A 20,945-nucleotide genomic window follows, 5' to 3' on the forward strand; every position below is an offset into this window, starting at 1 on the left:
ATTTATGCTGCTTCATTTGCTCCGTTTATTTTCTCATGTGTATTATTGATCTGTTGTTCATGTCATGTCTGGTTTTAAGTTGAGTGTTGTTTTGTAATATGTAATCTGTTTAATAAAGTTTTAATAATAAAGGCAAAAAACTGCACCACACTATGGATGTATAATGAGATCTTATAATGCACCCATGCACCACATCTATCCTACACAGAAAATGGAACAATTTAATTTAAGTTTAAGCTGTGCATTTGTTATTAATTATGGAAGAATTTAGCATATTTGAAGAAACAATTCAGCTTAAATGTTAAGGTTTCAAAGGAGATGAAGACTTCATATTTTATTTGAGGCCTATTTCTATCTTATTCTATGTTTTTTCCCTTCTGTTTATAATGCTGCACTCACTGAATGCAGTTTATTAAACAGTTTATTCATATATGCTTAATGATTTGGAAATGAGCAGAATTTTGCATGAAGGACAGAAATGTCATAAAACTTCTTTCTTGAATTGACTTATTTGGACATGTTTCCTTTTCTGTGTTTCTTTCTTTATTTCTTATCTCATTTTGTTTTGTACTGTTCAGAATTAATGCATTATGAAAATGACTTATTTAAATAATTACCTTAAACATGTAGCTACTTATACAATAAAGGTGAAAAACGTTTAGGCTTATTTTTCTAATCATAAGCTCCTCATTATAAATCAACACATTATATCTTAGATAACTTTCCATCCACAAGGTTATATCTAAAAACATCCATAATCTTACTAATATCTTTTTAAAAAATCATAAAAAAAGACAGTAAAATGTATTTAGGATGTATGTAATCGTGATGTTGACCTTTTCGATGAGTACTTTTTTCTTTTTTCTGCTTCCCTATTTTTTTCTATGCTTGTTCAGCTCAAAGAATGACACATGTAGGCTACATGCAGATTATTTGGACTTAATAAATATTAAATGAAGAGAAAAAAAAGTAGATCAGACGTTCTTGCAATGTGGCATTTCTGCTCGCTCTTGCTCCATGTTTTATTGGTTGGATGGCATCATACACATGGTGCACATGACTCTAACATTATCTATAAAAATCCACTAGAGGGAGCAAAATCCATGTCTTAAATCTCTTTTTCAGCATATACCCAGTCTGGTGTTTATCATTAGTGTTCAGTCAAAGCGCTATTAGCCTTTATATTGCATTAAACACAGCAATAAACTTCATAATTATGGAAAGACATATTAAAGAGAATCCTGTTTTATTTAGAAAACATATTGTTGCACGTAATAAAGTCAGAAAATCACTCACATTCCTCAGATTAATCTGTATATTCCGCTGGTTAGCGGGAGAGACGTTTATTAAACAACATATTAATATTTTATTGTAAATTCTCCACATTTTAGAGGTTAACTGGTACAAATACCCCATTTGACAACAGAATGTGTATTAGAAGCCTGCATAATTCAATACAGAGTACTGTGTCTCTATCATTTCAAAAACAATTTTTGCACTTTACATACTTTGAATTTTTTTTCATTTTGACCCAAAGCCAAAGGAATAAATGCACGGACTGCCAAATACTTCACATACAGTATATGCATACTTTGGTGGTTTATGCAGGGCAGCTGTGAGAGGATATTGACATGTGTCTGAGAGCTAAATCCAGATCCAAATCCTTCCCTTGGACCTGGATCTTCTCCAGACAGCCTGTCAAGAACTGGGAGCCAACTCTGTCCTCACCTTCACCTGAAAAGTGGACAAGAGGAAGGAGAAAACACAAGTGACCTCAACTGGTTGTGTTTTCTTGTTCTTTATGCAGTTGTGGTTTTATAAAATATATAAAAGAAAATCTCTGAGCAGTAATGTAGTAACTTAAACTTAAATATATGAAGACAATAGCTTTCCCACAATTATTCAAGACCATATAGATCATTTTTAAGCACTGTGCATTGATGTTTAATCTCACCTAGGAGACCACCAATGGCGATACGGCCTTCTCTCCATGTGGTCAAATAACCAGGGTGGCTCACTGGACTGACAGGTATCTGGGTGGTCTTTGATTCATCTTCATCTTGAAGCACTTGCAGTAAATCTGTCTGAAAGGTTATCACCAGTCTCTTGAAAGTTTCTTTCATGCTGATTTTATCACCGCTGAAGGTAAGTGTAACCTCCTGCAAATACAAGAGAGGGACAGAAGAGACACGAGTTTACCTGAATCTGTGGATAAAGTATGATAAATGTGTGTATTTATGACGGGGATAACATAAAGCAAATGCTCATGTTAACCATGCAACACCCTCTTGCAGTGCCACGAGAGGTTTTAAACAGATGCTGGGAATTATTTGCAAATTCAGTTTGACTCATGTCTGATTTATGTGCATACCTTTGTGTTATTACTGGCCAATAAAGTGAACAGCAGCTCTTGCCCAGGAGCCCTGATGCTCAAAATGGTCCCATCCATCTGCCTGAAATCTCCCCACAATTCAATCTTCACCCCATGCTCTTCCTCAATGGGGAAAACTGCAGAGTGACAAAAGTATAATTCACATAATTAGTAGAGTCTGTGTTAAATTGACCTGTTAATCATCCAGTAAAAAGCACTCCTAGTTATTGTCAATGAGCGTTGAAGGATATAATATTGCTATCCAAGATGTATTAAATAAGGAAATGTTAGCACATTCCCATCACTTGTATAATCGAGTGCGGTATGTTCCCACCTGAGGTGTTGAAAATGGCAAACCCAGTGCCAGGGAAGAAGCTGCCGGGTTGGATGTTTTGATAGCACGGCCAAAACTCATCCGCCTCTGCCTCCCAGGGGATGCTGACGTTTAGCCAGCTGCCTTCCCGCACACAGCCATCCATCTGTGGTTCAAACTGCAGCGAGGAAAGCAACAATGCATTTAGTGGAATGAACTGCAGACAAACAGGAAGAGCTGGCACCTGTGATTGGTTCGGAAATGTCCAAAACTGTTTATGATCATTCTTCTGTGCACTAGTGCAAAGGAGTGCAAGATGATATTTACTTTAGCACCAAGTTGAAGGCAAGGCAACCTGATACCATCTAAGAAAACTGCAATAAACAATGAAAACACCACTAAAAACCTGCACATAGAGTATACAGAAATAGAAAGACAGAGAGATAAAAATAAAATACATATATACACAATATTATCATCCCATCACACTCTTCTTAAAGGAAAAATGCATGCACAAACTCCTTTACCATACTGTTATGCCTGACTGGTAAAAAACAAACTAGTCATTTGTAGGACCATTTTATGGTGGTATTTCTAGCTTATTACCAAGACCGAACGGAGTGATAAGTTCTAGTTTTTTAAATGCCAGTCCCTCAGGATGAATAACAAACACCTGCTTTTCAGACTCATAACTTAGAGCTGATATTTAACGATCATGCAGGGAGAAATCCAAAACAGAAGAGGCAAAGATACTAATCTCTCCATTGACAGTGGCCTAAATTAACCATAATGCAATGCACCAATGCAATGCTTAAAGATAATCAGGTAATGAGGGTAATCAAGACTGATGGTGAGTCTGTGTCTGTTGGGAAAAGGGAGGGTCTGTTATGCTTATGACTTCAGAGACCTAGGCGCTGATTTATAAATTTTGTTTTCGCCTATTAAGTCTCAAATTACCACCACTGAAATAGGCGTTCTATGTATTCTATTTTCACTTTATTTTATCTTATTTTCATTATTGAGTTTATTTTCCATCTTACATTACTTGGGTATATCCTGACTTATAGTCTCTAGTATGAGTCAAGTTCTAAAAACACTACATTTCCCATGATGCAGCAGGATCAGATCCTCCCTGCCTCCTCAATACACATCTCTTTTAAACTCCACACTCCCAATTTTTAATGACACCACCAGGCCTATTTAATCAAAATGTAAAAAGCTCCCTTCAGAGCCACAGAGATCATGACTGAACGGGTCAACTGAACTCCACATAGTGGTGGAGTTCCCCTTCAGATCAGAGGCATGTACTGTAGATGAGGCAGGTTGATGAAATGTGGACCCAATCATCACAAAATAACTTGTGGAATGTATTGAACAGGGCAGATAAATCATACAAACCGTACCTGAATAGCCATCTTCTCCTTGTCGATCAGGATCCCACCGAGGGCCAGTCGGAGTTTGTCTGAAATGACCTCCTCCATATGTTTGGTCTCCACGCTCACCATTAGCCCCATGGAGCCATCCACCTCTAAAATCACAAAATGCCCATCGCTCCTCACCTTCAGCTTGGTGGGATCAGAAGCACAAGAAACACAAGATGAATTCAGACCTAATGTTCCTACCATGTGTCACAATCTCATCACTTTACAATATTATATAGTATGTTTAGTATGTTGTATGATTGTTGAGTGCAAGAAAATAATCCATCCACAACCATAAATCCACTTATTTCCAGTGCAAAATAACTTGTTTCATCAGTTGAATTAAATATTTCACTATTAGGGTGATCTGGTCTATTTCAAGACATTGTCACCTGATTCATATTAAATACATGAAAGGAGATCAACTGCACTGGAAACTCACTATGTGCCATTTTCCGTCGTTGAGCTTGGGGCCGCCTGTCACGCTGACAAGCGCGTCTTCTCTGCTGATCTGCATCAGAGGGGTGCCGTCTTTTAGGGACAAAATATACCAGTCCTTCCCATTTTTGGTGTCTCCATAGAGGATTACACCTTCTGGGTCGTACGTCCGTAGCTGAAATGTTGACTTCAAACTACAAATAGAATACTTGTAAATTAAAGGGAAGGCTGGTCCATACAGGTTAAAGAAGACAGTTCTCTCCATTTTTGTTTACTTTTTCTGGGGTTGCTTTTTAAATTTCAGTGCAAGCCAACAGTTCTTTTCCCCACAATGTACAAAGACCAGTTTTACTGACAGTGAAGGGAAAGGTAGTTATTGTTCTTGTGGCCTGCAGTTGGAGAAAACCCATATAATGGAGCTTTCCTAAAAAAAAAATAAAAAAAACATTAAATTATACTGCCCTGTTGTAATTTTCAAACATGCAGGAGCCCTTTTTTCCTCCTTGAGAACAGATTTTCAGTTAACATTTGATGTGAAACCTTCACAGTGCAGTGGTTTGCTCCCACTGACTTAGCCTACCTGCTGATCTGAGCAAGGTTGACTGTCACGTGGCTCAGCGGCCTCCAGATGTCTCTGTCCTGGCCGAGGTAGAAGGTGGCCCCGCCTGATACTTCTTTCTGGAAGACGTACGGATCATCATTATTTCAGCTGTTCATTTGGCACATTCATCAAACACTGTTTTTTTTTTCGTGTAAAGTATCTTGATTAATGAATGACTGAAGTCCTATTAAACTGAGAGGTTAATATTGTTAAATGATTGATTCATCTTAAAATCGTAATTATAACACTGGTGGTGTGCTTTATTTACATTCTTATGATTTAATAAGAATGTAACCCTAACCCCTACGACCAAAATCAATAACACATCATGAAAAAGAGAATCACGTTGCATCCAGCTGCAGTATATCCCTTAATATTGACTGAATAACGTCAATATCAAACTTAATAGAAACATCAGTCCAGATAGGAAAAAAACATCCATTGAATTGAAAACAGTTGGTGTTATCAGGGCATGCTGGGATATCCCTTTTTAACTGGCACCTGAATTGCGTACAGTATGAGTTGATTCAGTTTTTACTGGCTCATATTTGGCTGTCATGTTTCACTCCACCTTTCAAAAACCTATAAGACATTTTTAGAATTAATAATACAGAGGAAGGTTTGCAAAAAATATATGTATGTATCATTACAACGTTACACTTTTTTAAAGTACTTTAGAGGCTCTGAGACAGATATTTCAAACTATTTATGGACTGTGTGACCTTTTCCTATTTTTACAGTAATACTTACAATATGTCACAGGAACCATTCATACTTCTACTGAGATACATTTATACACCATATTTATTTTAAGGTCTCCACTCTTTTTGTGTCTTTATTTGGAATTTGGCTCATGGACACACATGCTCTTTAGGCTATCAGATACAGCTTGATAAGAGCATTTTAATGCAACACATCAGTGCCTTATTCCTTCCAGGCATTATGATCCTCGCATGCCATGTGAACATACCTTACCCCGTCCGTTCCCCTGCCCCTCGGCTCCCCAACCAAGCAGAGTGAGGCTCAAAGTGAGCAGCAGTCCACCTGCCGTTGCTTTCCAAAACATCACCATCCTTCAATGTATTCACCCAGCAAGGCCTTCCAGTGTGTAACCTCTTGAGCCCTTGGGTGGTCTGTGGAGTCCAAGCTACCCCAAGGTGATGGGACAAAGGAGTGGAGAGGCGGTTTCAGTATGTGAAAAGGCGATGTGTGCTGGCACACTGTCCTGGTGTCCGAAAGGGCAAATATGCCCTGGTCAGCGCTGGTTATCGATCCCCAAGAGTGGGTGCTTGATGGCTGTGTGTTTGCGAAAAAGTAAGGCAAAAGAAACAAGAGTGGACAACAGGTAAACAGCATGGGGAAGAGTAAAAGGCGGAAAAAAGATGGGATGTCATAGAAGGGCTGTCATAACAGTGATAATAATTTTGATTTCAGCACACAAAATTTTTTTAAAAAGTGTGTGTGTCCATTTACAGTTTGTCGATCTCCTGCAATTGGGGTGATTCATGTAGCGTGGACACAACTGCAAGCTGGGTGAGTGACCTTAGCCAGACCACTGATGCGTGTTTACCCATTACACAGAAACCTTGATTCACCACTGCTGGCCATGACTCAGTGTGCGTTTGTGTGTTAAGAATAGAGTGAAAGGGAGAGAGATGAGAAGGCAACTATGGTGCAAGTAACAAAACTCCTTTTTTTCTCTTCTGCCGGCTGCATTCCTGTGAGCCTCCCTCCAAGGAGGTTGTGATAACTGTGAAATACTGGGGAAAAGTGTGACACAAAAAGACTATTATTATTCAGTTGTTGAAGATTTTAAGTTAATCTGAAATGTCAAAATGCAGCAAAACATAAAATCATACTTACTTTCATCGTGTGTGCACTCACAGTGTGATGCAAGTGTATTTACTGTCGTAGAGTATATGCATTTTCCTGACAGTCATGTTGACATGTCACAGAAGGAAAAGCACAGGTGTGATTAATGACATTCACGATGGCTGCGTTCCATTTAGTTGCTTCATTTTCAAGGTCTTAGCATTGCACATGCTGGATCACTGTCATATTCCTAAGACATTTCCCCACTAAAACAAGTCAAAATGTCTGCTGTAAAGAAGACTTATTGAGGTTAACTAATTTGGTGCTTTGTTATATTGAAAAATGCAATCAGTTATTTGCAGGAGGGCACTGTGACTTTAAATCACAACCATCACTAAGGTCATGAATGCACCTTTTCTTTTTACGCTTAACTTTTTGGTGAATGCTTTTAAAAAATCTAATAAATACCTAAGATCCTGTTGCTCATATCCAGAAATTCATCTGTGACATCATATTTTCAGAGCACAAATATACGAGAGTCACCAAACTGACTTTTCCTGTTTAAACCACTGAGTGTCACTAGTGGGAAAGTGCTCATCCAAGCTTCTGGTTCACATGTCAGCAACTAACTTTCAGTGTATTTTTATGGTTTGATTGAGAGAAAGCATGCATGTGTGCTGCGGATAATAGTGCTTAAAAGAAAAAAAAAACACAATGGAGTGAAACATCAAAGATACCTAAAAACTTTTACCGAGGGACACATTAAAAGAATGCACAATGTAAGTCAATCGTATCGGAATCATACACGACGAAAAAAAAGTGCAAAGGATCTAAGGAATTTGTCCACTTTTACCGATTCACTTAATGCTAAATGCACGTGAAACACCATCGAAGTGAAACCAGGCATCTGCCAACTTTAAGCACATGGTTCATATTAAGAACTCTGGATCAAAGATTAATAAAGACATTTAAAAAACACATGAGACCAGACTAGAACTTATTTTTCATTGGGTCATCAGGTTAATACTTTATTTTGTTTGATTGCAGCAAAGAGAAAGAAAGGGAGACGGAAACAAGGGGAGAGAGAGAGAGAGAGAAAGATAGAGAGAGAGAGAACAAGAAGAATGTTTGGAAAAGGAGACTACAGACTTTGGGAGAGCTGTGGCTACAAGCCTTTGTATCAAATCTAAAGACAAAGTCATCAGGCAACATTAAAACATCTTTTAAAAATAACATTAACATATTTTGTGGGCTCTATATGGCACAGTATTATCCTAGACATGTACACGATACCAAAACAGTTTAGCCACACCTCTACATCTATGAACAGCTTCATAGCAAACAAAGCCATGAGATCTATCTCCAAATCATATTGTCATTTCTCAAGAAAACGTTTGTTTACTAATCAAATTTCTTATGCCATAACAAGGCACCTTAACAGTTGAAATCTGGCAGATCCACATCTTACTATAGATAATTATTTAAATATCAAAGCAGAGGCACATTCATTTGAACTAAAACATACAGTAAATAGTTGTATATTACCACCAGATTCCAGTCCAGTCACTACAATACGTCGATTTGCATGCTTTTGGTCTGTATGATAACCGTGATGGCAAACTATGGCATAAGAAATGGTCCAAAAAACACAAACATGTCCATCTACAGGAATGGCTTGACATAGTGTATTGGAGACAGCAAGGCTTTTTTACACTGAAACTAACCCACAGAAAAAGTGTCAAAGAACAAAAATAATAACAGGTGGCCCGTATACTGCCAAGGGATATGCTGCTTAGGCAGATTTATTTTGGTTTTCTTATTCACACAGTCACTCACTCTCGTACACACAGCACGTACGCACACACACGCAAAAAAAAAGGCTTGTAACCACACCCAAAGGGATGCTTCTGCACCCCTGCAGTCAGTCATGCTGTGTGTTTACACTCCTGCTCGGACCAAAAGGCGCCTCAGTACCATCGCACACACACACGCACGCACACACACACACACACGTGCACACGAACTGACACATATGTACTTCATTCAGAGGAGATGCAGTGCGCGAGTGTATGCTTGAGGGAGGGAGGGAGAACTGAACAAGCTCCCAAATAGTGACTGTGAGACTTAAATGTGGCAGCAAGTTTTGTGGAATTTTTTTTTCCAAACTGCGGTCTATGATTAATAAAAAAATATTAACAGAGATATGGAAGATTAAAGAGGCCAGAAAATATAGAAGGAAACGGAAACAAAAGCTGTGCGCACAATGCCAGATTTGCTGAGGATATAAACGGTTAGGAAGCAAGTGTTGCTCATGCTTTGTGGATACAGAACCCAAGTTTACTGACATGTTCCTAGGACTACTGTATATATGCATACCAGACGTTATACGGTTCTTTAACAGGTTATTTGTGTCAAAACAGAAACAAAAAGGAACTGAAACCAACTCTACCATTAATGCAGCTGTACTTCATTAACCTCATGACTAAATTTACATTCATGTTTTTAAGTTTACTCCCCCTTTTTCACTGAAGCCACTTCCATCTGGTAAGAGGGCTAAACAACATAAACAACAACATAGTCGAACAAAACAAACATATAGAGATAACACATAACAACAAAGCCCCAGGAGGGCATCCGGGGATTTCCGGCCACCACTTGGGCTGCTAAACACAGCCTTTTTCTACCTCTTAGCAAATGACACAGGGAAGGAAGGGAAATAGTTCGGACCATTTCCAATCTCCTCTTGGTTGTCAAGAGGGATGTTTTTGTCCCCAAAGTCCTTTTCCGTAGGGGGTTCTGACTCAGAGACCTACAGTTTTGTGCCCATATATTTCTTTCCATATCCAGAAATAACTCAATACCCTGAATCCATTTTTTTTTTCCTTCCTTGCTGTCGCTTTCTTCTTCCTGGCTTAGGAAATTGAGCCTTTTCCTCCTCCAATCAAAGAGGAAAAAGCTACTCAAGATGAAGGCTGACTGGTTTTTATTCTTTTCCTTTTTCATGTGAAGGAAATGAGATGAACAACGGAAGTGCAATGGTCTACCAGCCTGCAATCCTTACCCAGTGGCCAGCTACATATCCAAAGCAGCTACAAGTGTCCCCTTTAAGTGACCACTACTTCTCTATTTTGTGCACATAAGGTATAAACTATGGTGAATGCTATACATATCCTACAGTGTCATCTGACCACAAAGTCGCCAGGTTAGTTGAGACATTAGAAGCTCAGATGATCTGTCATTGTCATAGACTCGCGTCTAGCTATAGCTTTGACTTCTTAATGATTTGGATATGAGGAATCACTTCTAAATGCACTTCTACACACTGACCTACAGTAGCTATTCCAACTAGAGCAGGAATGCTGTGTGCGTCTCACACGGAATGATCTAACCATTCATGCGTATACACCATCACTCAAAGCACACGCCTACAGTAACACACACACACACACACACACACATACACACACATACACACACACTTTCACCCATATGCAGTAATACCTGCATACGCCCACCTCTGCATGCACCAATCCCTACATACTGTGCATGTACATGCTCATATATAACCTTCATGGACAGTTTGACAACAGGAGACACCTGTATTCTCATTCGCTCATACAAACACACACAGGTTTTGAGTTGCTTAATGCTCCACCTCCAACTGTGTCGAGTAAGGACTCTCATCCCTTATCCTTGCCCACAAAAACCTTCCCAGAAGAGCGTTTATCCTCATTATGGGGCGACTATAAAGGGAAGCAGACTGAACTAATTTTTCACACAACACACGCCCTGTTAGCAGTTCTTATTCTTATATTATAGATAATATAATGGGTCAGAGAGGACGATTAATCAAGCTCTAGAACTACGACACACTACAGCAAAACAGGAGACATGGAGAAAGGTGAGCGGAGAGTAAAGAGAGGGGAGTAATGATACGTCACTATAATATCAGCCTTTCCTCCCCGTTTCTTTGCTCCTTCTCCTCCCTTCACACCCTCTCCTGATTAAATGCCTAGCTCTGATCTCTACTGAATAAAAGAGAGGCAGGGGTACTGTGCGAGTGTACTCAGTGACCCAGTGATCACGCACCCCTCCCGCTCCCATCCTAAACAGGCCAGGCAGTCCCCTTTGAAATATATTCCTTGTAGTGCTTCTGGGTCCTATGGTTTGCTGCTGCTGCTGTCTCGCTGCTTCTTGCCGCTGCCGCTGCTGCTGCTGTAGAGGCTGGGATTGGCCACAAGGGGGTGAGGTGCTGCGCCCATGTAAGGCCCAGCAGTGGCGGCGTAGTTGAAGATGGCGGGGAGGAAGGGCAGAGGCTCTACCTTGTCTCCCCCAGGTGCCATCATATTCAGAGCCACAGGAAGAGCCGCCAGGTTATAAGGGTAGGCCAGAAGCTGAGGCCCATAGAGCAGCTGGTAAGGGTCTGGATAGAATGGCAGCTTGGCCAAGTCCCCGCCGTTAGGGACCATGACCTTTCCCAGCGGGCCGAAGGGATGAGCTGCAGCAGGATAGGAGGACATGAGCAGGTTTTCCTCCTGCTTCTTACCAGAGTGGTAACTGTCTGGCACGATGAGGGGTAGGGGATAGTCCTGGGCAGGGAAGCCCACTGGGGTGGTCTCCCCCTGCTGGGGATCTCTGGAAGAAACAATGTCCTGGTGCTCTGGCTCAGGTGGTTGAGGGGCTCGGGGGAGAAGCAGAGCATGGGCAGAGGGGCGGTCACCAACACCAGCTGCTCCAGTGGGCAGTGTGAGTCTGTCGAGTCCTTGTGAACTGGAGTGAACCTGACGGTTGGCTTGAGCTACGAGTCCAATAGCTGTGGGGGACCGGCAGGGGGACTTAGGAGTGTGCCTGTGTGAGGAGGGTCCATTCATAGTGGTTTGAGTGGGGATATGCTGGGGGGACGGCACAGGGCTCAAGGGCTCCTCTTTGGGGACCAACAGAGCAATCTGGTCCTCTGGGGCATGTGCAACTCTACTCATCTGCTGAGCCCTCTCAATCTCTTTTTCTCTTTCTTTTGCCATTTCTTTGTCCCTCTCCCTTTCTCTCTGTCTCTCGAGCTCCCTCTCTTTCTCTCTTTGCCTCTCTATCTCCCTCTCTCTCGCTAGTATAGAGGACATGGTCAGGTCTTGTGCTTCGTTGGGAGAGGGGCTCCTGGACATTGACTGGACTCTGAGATCTTGGACCAGCGGTGGTTCCTCATAACCTGTATGCAGAAATACACCACTGCCACCCTGCCTCTCTCTGTCCATAATGACCCCATCCCGTTTCATGAATCCCCCCTCAGAGCTGGGAACCGTTGTCATGGAAACAGGAGGAGCAGCAGTGGTTATTCTGGTCTGTGATGTCATGGGCATATTTGGAGAGGTGTTGGTGGATGCCACGATGTGCACAGGGCTGGGTATTCTGTGGATCTGGCTGTCTAAGTTCTTTTTGCTGGGGGTGCGGTAGTCCAGACATTCAGATCCATTCATGACTAACACACTCTGGAGAGTAGAGGGCGCGGCAGGCGTGAATTCGGGTTTGGTGGGTGTAAGGTTAACTGGGATTTCTGATGGAGGGTCTGCAATTTTTGGGCTCGGCTCTCTCTCAGGAGCTGGATGTGTGAGCTCTGTCGGTTCAGGTTTATCGCTGGATTCTGACATCTGATGTTCATCTGTCGGTTCACTGAGATGGTCCTCATGCTGCTGTGATGCCAAACAGTCACTGGGCGGGTCTGGTGTTGAATAGCTGATAACTGAAACAGAGAGAGCACTGGGAACCTGTCCATTTTCAGTCTCTTGGTCTCTGCTAACAGTTTTAACAACTGTCTCTGTTGTTTTTTGCTCTGAGTCTTTATCTTCCTTTTCTCTCTCTGGGGAACTGCTTAACTCATGGCGTCGGATATGGCGGGTTAGTGCTGAAGACGTCTTGCACACCTTATGACACTGTGGACAGGTGTGCCGTGATAATGCTCTTCTGCTTAGGCGACTTGGACTAGAATTTCTCCCTAGTAAGCCCAGTTGCCCCCCTTTTTCTTCATCATACTTTGCTATCTCCGGCACAGACTTGACCCCGGCCCCTTCTACTTGTTCGCCAAGGGCTACTTTAGGGGGCACAGAGGGTGACTCAGTAGGCTTGGGATGCTGGGCTCTCTGGTGATCTTCCAATTTATCCCTTGAGGGGAAAGTGGCTCGGCAGAAGAGACATACAAACTCCAGCAGATGGCTCAGCTCGTGTTTGTCTCGCTTCCTGGGGCTTGAGAACCAGCGGCCACATGTACCACACTCTGCTGCATTCCCATTAGTCCATGGCCGCCTCTTTATTCCCGTAGGAGCCACTGAGGTAGACAGAGGAGGCTTTGGAGAGTGCAGAGGAGGGGTGGAAACCTCATGACAGGCCTCCTTAACATGTTTTTCTGCTTCTTTGTTTTTGTCCTTTAAAGAGGCACAGAGATAATCTTTCTTTTTTCCCTCTCTCTTTTCCGTGTTAGCTTTAGACAGTTTTTCAGCCTCATCAATCTTCCCATCCTCTTCCTCATCTTGTGATTTCTCTGTCTCTTTATTCACACGGTTTTTAAGCCTCTCTGCTCTCCTCTTCAGCCGGATGGAGCGCTTGTACTTCAGTTTCCTCTGCCAGCTCTTGACCCTCTGCAGATGTGCTTGGGCCTTTCTCTTAGGCTTGTATGAATAGTAAGGCCGCCATAAATTGTCCTCCGTGTCATGGTCACTCTCTTGCTCACGCACCTCTCGACGGAAGTAGTATTCCCTCACTTCATCAGAGGATTTGGAGCTCTTTTTCACAACCTCCTCCTCCTCTTCCTCCTCCTCCTCCTCCTCCTCCTCCTCCTCCTCACAATCTACTTCTTTGTCATCAGCCTCTGATTCCAGGCTGGCTCTGTGGTGGACACGGTGTTTATGGTGATGGTGGGAGTGAGAGTGACGGAGTTCCTTGGCCTCCCGCACAGATGATGTTTCACTTCTCTTGGTTTTTGGGGGGGAAAGGCCTTTGTCTCTCCTAAGGTCTGTCTCAGAGATGCTGCGCTTTACTATGGCTTCCTCACCAATACGTACAGTAATCTGGCACAGCGGCCCTGCCTCTTTGCCCTGTGACCCTACGGATGTTGAGAGCTGCTTTGAGTTAGAGAGCTCGCTCTTGCCATGGGACTTTCGTGATTTGTGAAATGATCTGCTTGTCTCTGCGTCATGTCTACCTCTTGAGCCCTCCTCTGTTGTATCTGAACAGTCTCTGGATCTCTTTTTATGGTTGTCTGCACTATCTCTTTGTTTTTTGATTGATCTGGGAATGCCCTTATGTGACGTCTGACTGTTGCTGGTTTCAGGGGACAAGCTGTTCACTGGGCTTTTTTCACTTCCAGAGGAGACTTGGTTGCTATGCACAATAACAGAGGATGACACTGCTGTTCCATGAACTATGACAGAGGGTTTTGTATGGCCATATGTTATCACAGAAGGCATGCTTGTGTCTGTGCCACTCCCAGTCTTAGGAGTTTTGGTTTTGCCGCTACTAGACATTTTGAAGCTGCCACTGCTTCTACCCTGCTCTAACTCTAGGGCCTCACTCTCATGTTTTCTAACTTGGGGCATGTCCGTTTGGGGGTGGGGTGTTAGTGGGGAGAGGTCCCCGTGCTCAGCAGCCACAGAAACAGGGAATCCATCGGGGAAGGCATCTGGGTCAGGCTTTACACTCTGAGGGTGGGCCCCACTGATGAGGCTTTGTAGGTCTTCAGGTCCCAGAGCGCAGCCCAGGCCGGGCAGGGACACGGAAGATGTTTCAGTTGGTGGCATAAGCAGGCAATTATGCAAACTGTCACTGTAGGTCTTGTAGGGTCTCTTCTGGGAGCGCATGGGGAGAAGGCGGTAGAGCTTGAGGGCGTTAGCCTTCTGCTTATAACCCCCATTAGCTGTCTTTTCACTGGAGATGAGGCTGGGATTAATGCCATGAATGGCCTTCTGGTGTGTTTTGAGATTGTAGTAGGTAGCGAAGGCATCCCAGCAGAAGATGCACTGGTAGCGCCGTTCTCCTGTGTGCCACACCTCATGCTTTGTGCGGTACTCAGCCAGGGCAAAGACCTTGTCGCAATAATGGCATGGATATTTGCGGCGCCATGAGTGCACATTAGAGTGACGCTTGAGGCTGGATAAGGTCATGTAGGAACGCTCACACACAGAGCAGAAGTAAATGACATTGCCGTCTACCACCTTCACAAAATGGTTCTCATCACTTGCCAGTAGCTCTGTGGCTGCTGCATCATCACCTTGGATTCGTGCCAGTAGGCTCCGCGCTTTCTTCCCTGGCCGCGCCTTACTGATGTCTGTTTCTCCCACAATCATCCCCCCCTCCACTCTCACCTCACCCTCCTCCAGCGGCTCCTCCTTTGGCTGCACACTGAGAGAAGGAGGGCTGTTGGAGGGTAGGCCTGGCACCCTGCAGGAGGCCTCGTGGGATTGCAGTCTCTTGCTGTGGATGAAGACTTTGCCACAGAAACGGCAGCTGAGGGCGCGGCTGCCACGATGCAGCCGCATGTGGACTGTCAGCGAGGAGGCTGAGCTGAAGAGCCGATGGCACACCCCACAGATCAGCTCGGGCTTCAGGCTGTCAGTAGGGGAGTAAGAGGACGAATGTGGGGGGGCAGTAAGACCCTCAGATGGGGGAGGTGGTGGTGGTGGTAGTGGGGGAGGGAGGTGGAGGGTGGGTGGGTGGAGACTTGGTCCATGAGGGCTTCCCACCTTCCCAGCTGGTCTTCCTGTTATTTTCTCCCTCCTCTCTGCATCCCCGCCTCTCTGATAGGCTGACGTGCCCAGACTGAAGAGGATCTGGGCAGTTTGAGAGGGTGAGGCTGTACCGTTGGTCACCCTGTGCCTTTCATCCCATCCATCTCCACCATAACAGCCCCCTAAAGACCCGCTGGAGGATCTTGGGGGCGACTTGTGAAACTGAGTCTCTGGATTGAGTTTAGAGCACTTCAGAGGAGGCGGGGATTTTATATCCTTCCTGATAAGTGAATGAACAGTCATGGGAGATGAGGAGGAGGAGGGTGAAGAGGACGGAGAGCTGTCGTGCCTCTGGGCCTTAAAAGGTCTGTGCTTTACGTCCATGGTAGCATCCAGTTTCCACAGTGAACCCTCATCGGAGCTCTTAGAGGATGGCCGTCGTCGGTGGGGGGAAGGGGAGGACGAAGAGGAGCTACGACAGTGGTTTGGAGATGTCAGAGAGGCTGGGAGGGGTCCAGCACTAAGTGGGAAGCTTAGGGTGATTTTTGCATTTTTAGGTCCATCAGCCATGTCCTCCAGCCTGTCCTCCATCATGGCCTCTCCCCGGCCTCCATGCCTTTTACCCTTCATCTCAAGCTGCTCAGCTTCCCCTTCCTCCTCCTCTTCTTCAGGCTGAGAGGCCGCTCCAAGACAGCGGACTGGTTTGTGTAGCCCTTTGATCTTGTTTGAGCCGCAGAAATTGACAGGAGTGTGTAACGGTGAGAAGGCCTTGAATGGGTGAAGAGTGTCTGGAGCCACTAATGACAGCAGCGGGGAAGACAAAGTTGACAACTGCTGACTCTGGTGGCACGTGGTGTCCTTAGTTGCAGTATGTGTGAGGTTGCAGAGGGGAGTTAGTCCAGCAGCCAGGTGTTGTTCACTCAGACGTGACTGAATAAGGCCCGCATGGAGGGGGTCCCACACCTTCTCACCGGACACCATGACCAGCCCCCGAAATCTGGAAGAGAAATCAGAAAGAACGAATCAGCATTGTGAACAACCTAAGACAAACATCCAACACGTACATTTACATCAACATAAAGCAAAGAATTAACATTACACTCGGAGCTTTTGCAGTCGCAGTCCATGACGATCATGGAACACTTTAGGGAAACTGCAGAGAAAACTAAATGCCCCAGCAATGCTGAACTCTAACAGCTCAGCCAGGAATGGTGAGTGAACGGAGGGAGAGGGTAGGGGGAAGGAATGAATCTGCGGCAGTGCTGGTTTAGATTTCAGCGTGCCACAGCCAAGCCTTCAGAAAGGCATTCCAGAGATCCATCTCTCTCGGCTGTGACACAACGTTCCCTATGCCTAATTGGAAGGCGTTCAGATTTAATCAAGATTTCCTCAGAATAGTGTGTTGACTTAGATCCATGGCCCTAATGCACATAAAAATAGTCCCGCTCTCTTGCTATTTGAGCAAGAGCCTTGTTAGCCATTCCTGGCAGTGGCTAGTGTTTGCTGGGCATGACTCTAACCATTTATTTGTGAAGGCAAAGGCAGGAGGCAAGGAAAGAGGGGAAGAGGAGAAGGGAGGGAGATTGCATGCATGTGCACAGAGAAGGGGTGTTTTTCCGCCCTCTGCATCCGGTACAATCTCAGCTAAGCTGTAGGAGATGAGCGACAGGCTATTCTCATTTCCATTCTAATTCAACTGCCATGGTAGCGGATGCAGTCGTCCTGCAATTTCTCCATACATATTATAGCTGCAGTATCACATGCGATAGGCAATTTTCTGTTATTACTTATTTAAAATGGGGCTATTTGTTTGGGTCTGCAGATTGGTGAGGAGAATGGAGACAGTATAAGGCCATAATGATGTGACGAGAAGAAAAATCCTCAGTCATGCTTTTCTGCCTGCGTTTTCAAGGCAGCAAGGCAGCCAGGAAGGCAGGCCGCTGTAAAATTCCACAGGCAGCCCTGAACAGGCAGAAACTAGGTCAGCACTGTTATTGCAGAGGGAAGAGGAGGGAGAGAGAGAGAGAGAGAGAGAGAGAGAGAGAGAGAGAGAGAGAGAGAGAGAGAGAGAGAGAGAGAGAGAGAGAGAGAGAGAGGGTGAGGATGAGGGAGAGTGAAAGGGTGATAGAATAAGGGAGAGAGAGAAAGAGAGTGAGGGTTAGTGAGAGAGCAAGAGACAGAAAAGAGAGAGGAAGAGGAGGGAGGGAGGGAGGGGGGGGGGGGGGGGGGGGGGGGGATTTGAAACAGGAACAGTCAGACACACTGCACCGTCAGACAGACAGGAGCCCAGGCAAACACTAACACACATAAAAAACAACCAGCGCAGAGACAAACACACAACCATGCATGAACACTCAGACAAACAAACATGTATGTGTACACAGCACTGTACATACACGAGAGAAACACAGGCATAAACAAAGTAGTTCAACATGGATGGGCCCACTTGTAAATGACATTAAAACTAACATCAAAAGCACTGAGATTGAGGGTACAGGTGGAATTAAGTATAGTCAAAAAAAAAAAAAAAGGAAGAACTAAGTGTCTATTAATGACGTACTTAGTGCAGGCATTGGCACATAGTCTTTAGTGAACTGGCACAACCAGTTCATGATTATCTCTGGCTAAAAACAAGTATGCACAATCCTGTCTCGCCAGGCTTGCAATATTTTTGCCACTCTGTATTGAAACGGGCCTTCATTGTCACTCACATTTGCTGAGCGATAGATGTTGTGCAGGAAATCCCTTATGGCAAGCGCCAGCCTGCTACAAGTGGGCGGACACACTGAGAGACAGTGCTAAGGCTAAAAATTTCACCATCTCATCTGATGCTTGCGCCGCGGACAGGAAAATGCGTATGACACCCCCTCGCTATTTTTCTTTATCTCCCTGTGACGCACACAGCCGCTGCAAAAGCAGAGAGACTGCACGACACACTGTCTGACTGTGACAGGCAGCTTTAAACACGCTTTTTAATGCGCTGGATTTAATCATACACAAACAGAAATGTGTGCACAAACACGTACGACACGCAGAAAAAAAACACTTGTATCTCTTTCTAATTTGTTTAGATGTGTGGATACGCATGCATCCTTCTCTATAACTCATAGGCACACAAACAAATGTGACCAGGACCCTAAGCAAAATCTAAATAAACAACAGCCCTGTTCCCACACCTCTCAGCAACAGGATGTTCTGTGCAAACAAACATGTTGGTTGGCCTAAGAAGTGTTCATCTACTTGCGCTTGTGGCACTACAAAACCGCATAGCATGAACAGGTGCTCAGCTGGTGCAGGACAAATTACTAACTAGACTCAAGTAAACATAAAACACACTATACCAAACGCATTGGCTTTCATATAACGACTCTTCAGTGACAAGCTGGGGGAAACAGAGGCATACTTTTAGCCATGCACTGATTCAATTTGTATTCCATATCGAATGACAAATGTGAGACAAAAGTAAACACTGTCTGCTTTTGATTCTGGGAATTTTGCTCTTTCAAAGTAGAAATAGCACTAACTTGCATATTAGTTTCCGTTTCTCTGCACAGTTTCCCTTTTGAAACTAATTAACATTGGATAATCTTCAGATTTGATCATCTTACCATGGTGGCTGCTCGAGTTTTGGTACCAGTTCAAAACTGCAAGAAGTTTTACTATTTGACTTTGAGACACTTTCCATTAGCATTTAAAAAACATGGATGACTTTTACGACCTTAGAAACCATTAGTTAGTAATCCATTGAATTTAAATGGACAATCAGGCACTGGGAACATCACTCCTAATGTGGCCTTGCATAAGGCAGGACGGTAGAAGAGTTTGGCTGGTGCGCCAGCTCAAGGCCATGAACCAGCCGTTGACCAATCTGTTTATTCCACATTGAAACTGGTACTTGTGCTGGCAGACAAATAACCATTAAGATTCAATAGCAAGGCTTTTTTTTTTTAAACATCCTCCATGGAGGATGTTGTACAAAGGAAAATCCTTAAAAATCTAACCCCAAATTTATTGATATGATGCAGTTGTTTAAAAAGAAAATGCATGCAACCAACTCTTTATTTGGCTCTGAAATAAATTATTTGCTCCGATACCTATGCTAATTGAGGATTAAAGTTCTGATCATGGCGAATTACATTTTTAATACTCTTTTAGTGCCACTTAATTTGCTTTCACATTTCAATATGAATGTAAAGAGCTGACATTTGTACATTTTGATGCTTGAGCACAGCTAAGTTAACTCTGCTTTCCCTGTACTCTCAGCATTGATGGATAAATCCAGTTGATCACAACTTTGGTCTTATTTTCATAATTTTGTCCATCGTTTCTATCAGTTATGATATAATTGTACTCATTAATGTAATTGCTGAGATCTGGGAACACAGAGCTGTTGACACAGAAAAAATCAGATGGAGCAAAGACACAAGAGTGGTCAGATGGCAGGTTGTAAACGAGCACACATTATCTAAATCACTTTATTTGGCAGTGAAACCGACGGTGAAAAACACCTGAAATGCACTGGATTGCAGGAGTTGCACAGGAAACCAGTATGTGCACACAGCTACAATAAGCACTGCAAATCAAAACTGAACCAGGAAGTCGGTCTGTACGCTCTGGGGATGGGACAGGCTGGTTAATAATTTTACTGTTCACCTTCATTTTCTCTTCAAAATAAGTTTGACCCGTCTGACCACCTGACTGCTCGGGTTTCTTCTTTGCGCTTCTTTTTAGTGATGTCATTGTCTTCCCGGATCTCAGCAATTTACGTGGATGCAAAATTATCATTACTGATGGCCAAAAAAATATCAAATGAAAGTTGTGATCAACCAGAATTAATTGTTTACTATATGTTTAACAGTGATCGTGCGTGAGTGTGTGCGAGGGGTTAAGGGGAGCGCCTGTAGGGCGGAATGTGGGGGGCCTCGGTGTTCCAGCCGGTGAGCCAGCGGCGAGGAGCATGTGGGAAGAGGAAGGTGTCGGTTGAGCTTTCTCCCCAGTGAGGGGCAGCCAGAGGGGCCCAACTATCAGAGCAGCAGTTGGTCTGTGAAGAGGAGGGTGTATGTGTACGCATGAGGGTGTGTGTGTGTGTGTGAGTGGGTGGGATGGGGGGCATCGTTAGCAAGAACCGCTACTGAACTCTCCACAACCCCCCGGCCAAGAGAGCGTGGTGGAGCCAGCCAGATGGGATAGAGGGAGGGAGAGAAGGAGGGAGGAGGTAAGGGGAAGGGAGGTTGGTATGGGTCGGGGAGTGGTTGAGTGGAGGTGGTAGTGGTGGCTG

At 44.0% G+C, this 20,945-nt stretch overlaps 2 protein-coding genes across 5 annotated transcripts in view; both read right to left on the minus strand.

Annotated features, from left to right (window-relative positions):
• Nucleotides 1-1,314: 1,314 nt before the first annotated feature.
• Nucleotides 1,315-7,863, minus strand: shbg (sex hormone-binding globulin). The gene is made up of 8 exons (XM_044341006.1): nt 6,115-7,863; nt 5,124-5,221; nt 4,548-4,737; nt 4,088-4,249; nt 2,706-2,862; nt 2,372-2,508; nt 1,955-2,159; nt 1,315-1,734 (listed from the first exon to the last, which is right to left on the minus strand). Exons 1-8 carry the CDS (start codon nt 6,214-6,216, stop codon nt 1,601-1,603), a joined length of 1,185 nt encoding a protein of 394 aa, XP_044196941.1. The 5' UTR covers nt 6,217-7,863; the 3' UTR covers nt 1,315-1,600.
• Nucleotides 7,864-7,953: 90 nt separating this feature from the next.
• The window catches only part of zbtb4 (zinc finger and BTB domain containing 4), a 26,141-nt gene continuing 13,149 nt past the window's right edge, over nt 7,954-20,945 (minus strand). For all 4 annotated transcript variants that reach the window (XM_044341003.1, XM_044341002.1, XM_044341004.1 and 1 more), the window contains exon 2: nt 7,954-16,664. In XM_044341003.1, the coding sequence (XP_044196938.1) occupies nt 11,117-16,664 (5,548 nt within the window). In that variant the 3' untranslated portion in view covers nt 7,954-11,116. The remainder of the gene's footprint in view (nt 16,665-20,945) is intronic.

This window comes from Thunnus albacares, chromosome 22 (genome assembly GCF_914725855.1).
Source record: "Thunnus albacares chromosome 22, fThuAlb1.1, whole genome shotgun sequence".
NCBI classification, from domain to species: Eukaryota; Metazoa; Chordata; class Actinopteri; order Scombriformes; family Scombridae; genus Thunnus; species Thunnus albacares.

Excerpts from the sequence above, each read along its gene's own strand:
- shbg (XM_044341006.1), bottom strand. The coding sequence starts at position 6,216 with ATGGTGATGTTTTGGAAAGCAACGGCAGGTGGACTGCTGCTCACTTTG. Across the intron at positions 2,863-4,087 it reads AGGAGAAGATGGCTATTCAG|TTTGAACCACAGATGGATGG; the intron begins GTACGGTTTGTA and ends TCCTCGCTGCAG. Across the intron at positions 2,509-2,705 it reads TGCCATTTTCAACACCTCAG|TTTTCCCCATTGAGGAAGAG; the intron begins GTGGGAACATAC and ends GTCACTCTGCAG.